Source organism: Melanaphis sacchari, unplaced genomic scaffold, assembly GCF_002803265.2.
Source record: "Melanaphis sacchari strain LSU unplaced genomic scaffold, SCAv2.0 Contig27_pilon_pilon, whole genome shotgun sequence".
In the NCBI taxonomy this organism is placed as follows: Eukaryota; Metazoa; Arthropoda; class Insecta; order Hemiptera; family Aphididae; genus Melanaphis; species Melanaphis sacchari.
In genome coordinates, this window is record NW_020271152.1 from 3,509,145 (window position 1) to 3,515,429 (window position 6,285).

At 25.6% G+C, this 6,285-nt stretch overlaps 1 protein-coding gene across 2 annotated transcripts; it reads left to right on the plus strand.

Annotated features, from left to right (window-relative positions):
* Window positions 1–306: 306 nt before the first annotated feature.
* LOC112595510 lies at window positions 307–6,285 on the plus strand. Of its 2 annotated transcripts, XM_025340761.1 has the most exons (6): window positions 325–391; window positions 526–685; window positions 2,059–2,140; window positions 4,045–4,166; window positions 5,828–5,963; window positions 6,044–6,285. In XM_025340761.1, exons 2-6 carry the CDS (start codon window positions 614–616, stop codon window positions 6,157–6,159), a joined length of 528 nt encoding a protein of 175 aa, XP_025196546.1. In that variant the 5' UTR covers window positions 325–391; window positions 526–613; the 3' UTR covers window positions 6,160–6,285. The 2 variants fall into 2 exon arrangements, with proteins under 2 accessions (XP_025196545.1, XP_025196546.1); XM_025340760.1 differs by having other exon boundaries at window positions 307–685.

Sequence of the window (6,285 nt, forward strand, 5' to 3'; positions counted from 1 at the left end):
ACATACATGCGTTTCCATAGTCTCCACCACTTGGCAACTTGCAAAAGTACAAACACCGAGGTCTTCTTTGTGTTTTCGAACGAACGTGGGAAAATGCGGTAAATATATTATTACAGAAATATATAGCAAATCGAACGGCGGGAGACATCCATAACAAGCGTTATAATACGTCTATTGTATTATTATTAGGCAGCCGCTTAAAATAAAACTGTTGACTTTAAAAATCACTAATCTACACACATAGTACTACAGTTTAATACACGAATGTTGTAATTTCGATTCGTTCCGATGATAATATATATTTTATCATTACTCGAATCATACGCTTGCCGAACCGTGAACACCATTAAAGTGTATTTTCATCGAGCATTGACGTCAAGGTATATACCCGGTAGGCGTAAATACCTATTAAAATAATACTCATGTATAAAACACTTATATACATTTGAGGCTCTACAGTCTACACATTATAAAAATGTGTCGCGGCATGTCGACATCGTTTTAAATCTTAACATGCGTGGGTAGTGCATATTTTTATAGCCAACATATTATATTATTCAGCCCCGAGAATTAGACTAATTCGAGTAATTGTGATTTTTCAACCAATAATACCATGTCAACGATGGACTCGAAAAAATGTTGTAACATACGCAGTGGTATCAAAATCATAGCTATACTGAACATAGTAAGTACATAATATTAATGTAGTCGTGTTATACCTACATTTAGATGTATTGTATCACTTGTACGGTTACTATATTATAGAACACCGTGGACTTAGCAAGGCACAATAAAAATTAGATATATAGGTGTATTTAATATAGGTATTATATTGGTGTTTTACATTTTTTTATAATATTTATACTTTACTCTTATAATATACATATATATATATATATAACATATTATACCCTAGATTCTAGACGGCTAAACACGTGCATCACCTTAAATTCATTCTGCACTAGCATAGAGTCCCACCATCTAAGTATAAAACTATTAAGTATAAATATATTTTAATTACTTAAATTACTAAAATTGTTCTTTTTTATTTGTTTTCAAAACAAAAAAGGGTATTTCGCTACACCTTGTATATTGTATAATGTTAATATACCATTTGGTATCAATCTTTCGCTGTTACACTACATCAGAAAAAGATAAAGCTTTAATTGTTACCATATAACAATACTTACCGGCTATTTTAAATTTTAAAAATTAAAAGATTACAAAATATTACGCATTGACAAGAATGAATCTTTAAAAAAGTATCTAAGGTAGAGTTAATTCTTATAGCCTATACATGTATCTACCCCTCTCTTTATTTTTATATCTTTCAGTGGCGGATTCTTCAAGCGTGCTAAACATACTCAGTATGCTTAAGAATAAAAATACAAAAATTTCAATAATACATCATATAATTGAAAAAAAAATCATTATGTATAACATAAATTAAAAATATTTCTGTATTATTTATCTATACGTTTACTGTTAATGTGACTATTGTAACTTTTATTAACAGTGCATGAGATAGCGATGTGCATAATGCGTAAACTTACAACTGTTTTTTTATCCTGTAAAATACGGGCTATTTCAAAAATTCCGCTCCATAAGCAACCACAATACTGACCTCCCAGGGCATGCTCACATCATCAACGATTTATATTATTTATGTTCAGCTTCATAATATCGTGTACAAACATATGACAATTAAAAATAAAACCTTTTTTTTTAGTATTTAATCTTGAATAATGATTAAAATGTGTTAAAATATTATAATAAATGAACAAGTTCATACTTCGGAGTAGGTACGTTACATTAATACCACCAAATTATCTTGGAAAATTGGACAGTGTATCATTATAAATAAATAATAAATTTTAATTGTCATTACAATTCACAGGTAGGTACATAGATTTCAAGTTCCTCTTCATACTTCATAGTCATTAAATATAGTGTATAATGTCAGTTGTAGATTAGTAGGTACATGCATTGTACATCAATTTACCTAGTAGATTATAAAGTTATATTTATGTTAATTTATATCTTATTTTATTGTTTCAGTGCGTTTGGTCGTTAGCTATTGTATTGAATATATTTTTTTTGATAATCATAATTAGAACAAAGGTTCAATTATTTTTCTCAGGTAAGAGCGTACACTATTTATTTTTATTCTTATATTTTGATGCTGTATGCATTTTTAGCAGATAATTTTATCGAACAAATTTTTATCAATAACGTGATCGAATTTATTATTTTTTGAAATGATTTGCTTGCTAAACAGTAGATTTTGATTAAATTTTGACTGTAATGGATATATTAAATTAAAATCCAATTTTATATCATTCTATCATTGTATACAAAAAACACTTTTGAGCAGATACCTTGATTAAAAAACTTTGCTTATGTATTTTTATTATTTTTATAAATCTATAAAAAAAAATTATATCTTAACCTAGTGAATAATTTTTAAAGACGTTTATAAAATGAAATAACTAAAAAAAAATTCAATATTTCAAATATCTATAAATATCTCATAAAACATCAAAATATTTTTAAAAAAAACATATTTTAAGTAATCTAACGCCAAAATTCGACGAGAATTCCAAAAATCTACAACTATCCATTTTAAATTACAACAAAATATTAGAAATCTTTTTAGGAGAATTAAATATGAATTTATAATATAAAAATATCTAAGTAAATATCCAATTTCATACAAATTTAAATTTCAAATAGTCATTAAAAATAAATGTGACTTACAAGTAATTTTTTTTTTTTTTATTTCAAATAAAAAAAAATAATGAGGAATTTTGTATTAATTTTTCAAATCTCAGAAAAAAAAAAGAAAATTTTATATGAATTTCTAATTAAAAATTAATTAGTAAACTTTTGATATTTTGACCTTAAACGCTAATAAAAAGATAAATTTTAAATATTTTTTACTTGGTAAATAATTTGGTAAAATTTTCAAGCATTTTTATTTAGTTAAACATTTCTTATTTATATTTAAAGAAATAAAACAAAACAACTATTAAGATCTCATACACTAAAATTGTTTATTCTTCGTTTAAATTTATAATTTTGACCAAATTTTAATTTTAAATGGCTATAAGAAATTATGATCGCGACGTATTTTTTAAAGTTTTTGATTTCAGCATTAACTATTTATGACTTGTGAGTTATGAATGTTGTATGTGCCAGTTAATAATAATAGAAAAAAAATATTACTTATTTTAGTTAAACGTTTAAATTGCGTAATATTAGGCCAACGAAGCAAATGAGCTGAGGCAGCATTTTGTTAAATAATATTTAAGGACGTAAGCACCACAGTAGAGGGACAGTGCGGGTTTCGAGTGAGAGACGGTACATGTTTGTGCTTAGATTTTTAGAGACGAGTATTTTTGTGTGTTTGTTTTATAATTAATAAAGATTTTCAAAATAGTGTTAATTGTTCATCAATATTTTTGTGTACCATCGAGAGATAGGTATACTACATGAGGTTGTCATGAGTCATGAGTTTTGAGAAATCGTTAATTAAAAATTATCAAACCTTTCTCTTTAGTTGAACAATTTTATATTTTATAAATTTTTAGATACAAAATAATTTACAAATGTTTAGGATTTTGACAAATTTTGAACTTTAAATGCTTGCAAAAAAAATCGTGTAAATATTATATTCTTGATATTCTTTGATTGATACATATATGAAATATGAAACATGAGATATTGTAATATATTTTTAAGAATCTTGACCAAAGAATAATTTTAAATCGATATTTGTAAAAAAAAAAACTACAAAATATCGAAAATTAAATAACATTATAAAAAATGAAGAATATGAATCACAGAATTATGAAATCGTTTAGTTTAATTTGACATAATCAAATTAAAATAAATTTTATTTTTATTTTTATTTAATAGTCAAAATCTTTTAATGAGAAAAATAAAATTATCTGTTGGATTAATACTATTAATATTTTTTTTATTTTCGTAGTTTATAATACCTATAATGATACATACACATAGTTATAAACTTACTGTTTCTAGATAATGGAGCCGAAGAAAACACAAACAATAGAACACACGCTATTTATGGTTTATTAAGTTCATCATTTATAGGAGTTATTCTTCTTTATTTCAACTTTTGTCTCGAGAAATCAATACATGAAGTTAGTTATAATAAGATGTAATAACAGTAGAAATAAATAAGATTAAAAATTAACTCCCATTTATAAAATTAAAATTGATTAGTACTAGGTCAATGTTAAAAATAGTTTTTTTAGGTTGTCTCGAGTTTTCTTTATAAATGTTATATCGTTTAAGGCTAATGAAAATTATATAAAATTGTGTAAAGTAATTTGTACAAATCACAATTTTTTTTAAATGCAATCATATTGGTAATTTAGTGTTCTGTTATTTTATAATAATAGATAAAGATACAGTAAATATTTAAAACAACTCTTATTTTACTTTATTTTAAATTTATTTATTGAATGAAATTATAAATACTATAGATAAAATATTGTATAATGGATTTTGTCAATAAACTATGAAAATATTTGGCAAGGGAAAATTATTTGATTAACCTTCAAATTGTTTTCGTTGTATCTGTTCATTTATTATTAACTGAGTTTTTCAGAATATTAATGCATGCTTCTTCTGGAATTTTATAAAACATATTGCTCCCAAATTAGTAACTATTAAACAAAATAATTTATTTTTGTACTTAATAAAACAGAATATAATATTAAATTAAAAAAAAAAAAAAAGGTGTACATAGTTTTGAGCTTTTATTTTTAATAATATTAATAATATCTTCAATATCAATACTACTCAATATATTTTTATCTATAACCATAAAACAGGAATGTCTATAATTTTTAACTATAAATTATAATAAATAACAGCCCACTACCAACTACAGCTCACCAAGAAAAGCCCCTTTATCCCGTCATCATAGTGGGTATAGTCGAATTGCACTTGGGTTTAAAAAGGTAATGGTCGAATTGCACTCGGATAAAAAGCAGGTAGTAGTCGAATCGCACTTGGGCTCAAAATAAGTATTTCAACCAAATTATCATACATTTGAAGGAGTTAAACATTTAGTAAACACTCATTTTCCTTCCCACTTACAGGCTTAGGACTGACAATGATTTTAATCATTAGCGTGGTTAAAATGATTGTTTTATATATCTCATTATATTAATTATATATTTATACATTATAATTCTTATATTATATTATTATACATTATAGTATATTATATTATACATTTTTTTTTTTTTTAAATCGTCAAATTTAATTGTTGTCAATTTAATAATTTTTTTTTATCATTTTTTGTAGTAATGACAAACTGCATTCAAAAATTCTCGCCTGGTAATATGCTTTTGAGTATATAAGTCAATACATTTTTCAATATAATTTATTTTTTTCTGATACCGTGTTGTTGATGGTCTTGTGTCAGTGTTCTGAATTAAAATATAAGTATCGATTTGTAATTGTCGATTTTTGGTGACAATCATTATCTGCGTTATCTAAATGGCATTCGCAAACTATTATACATAAGGCTATTAAATAGGCACGGCCACCGTAGCATTCTTAAACATAAGATTCCCAATATTTTTAACGGGTTTTCACTATACACGTTCGACTCGTAACAAGTTTCCACAGTTTTTTTCATTTTAACTCTATTTTTGAACGAGTGCAGTTCGACTATTACCTTTTTTCAACCCAAGTGCAATTCGACCATTTCTTTGTAGGTAATAAGTGCAATTCGACTATCCCGATCATATTAAATAACGTACTGTGAAAATTTAAATTTTCTTTACAGAAAAATGTTCAAAATATCAAGCATTGGTTAGTGATTTATTCAATGATTTTAATACATATATTAATTTACTATAGCTGTGCGGCATTATTATCAAATCAACCACTATTCCTCTTGAGTATTGGACTTATCTCTAGTCGTATGTATCAACACGTTTATCGGGAAACCGTTGTCTACTGACCTAATCATCTCATAATAATTATTGCTATTCATTTTTAGTGATTGTTTTGTTCATGCTGAGCATTGTGAAACGTTTTTATCACGACGAACTCGGACACTTAGTCTCTGACAATTCTACAATTGACAATATTGTGACTCCATCACAATCCACGTGAATGCAATATCTTACGTTCACGGATTAACAATGGAACCAAAAACTGAAACCCAGATACAGTTAGACACTACAAATGCTGCTAGATATACACAATAACTAATACTTATTATTGCAAATGTCATTCAAT

Coding starts and splice junctions, on each gene's coding strand:
- LOC112595510 (XM_025340760.1), top strand. CDS start 614: ATGTCAACGATGGACTCGAAAAAATGTTGTAACATACGCAGTGGTATC. Junction 686..2,058: donor TCATAGCTATACTGAACATA/GTAAGTACATAA, acceptor TTATTGTTTCAG/TGCGTTTGGTCGTTAGCTAT. Junction 5,964..6,043: donor TATTGGACTTATCTCTAGTC/GTATGTATCAAC, acceptor ATTCATTTTTAG/TGATTGTTTTGTTCATGCTG.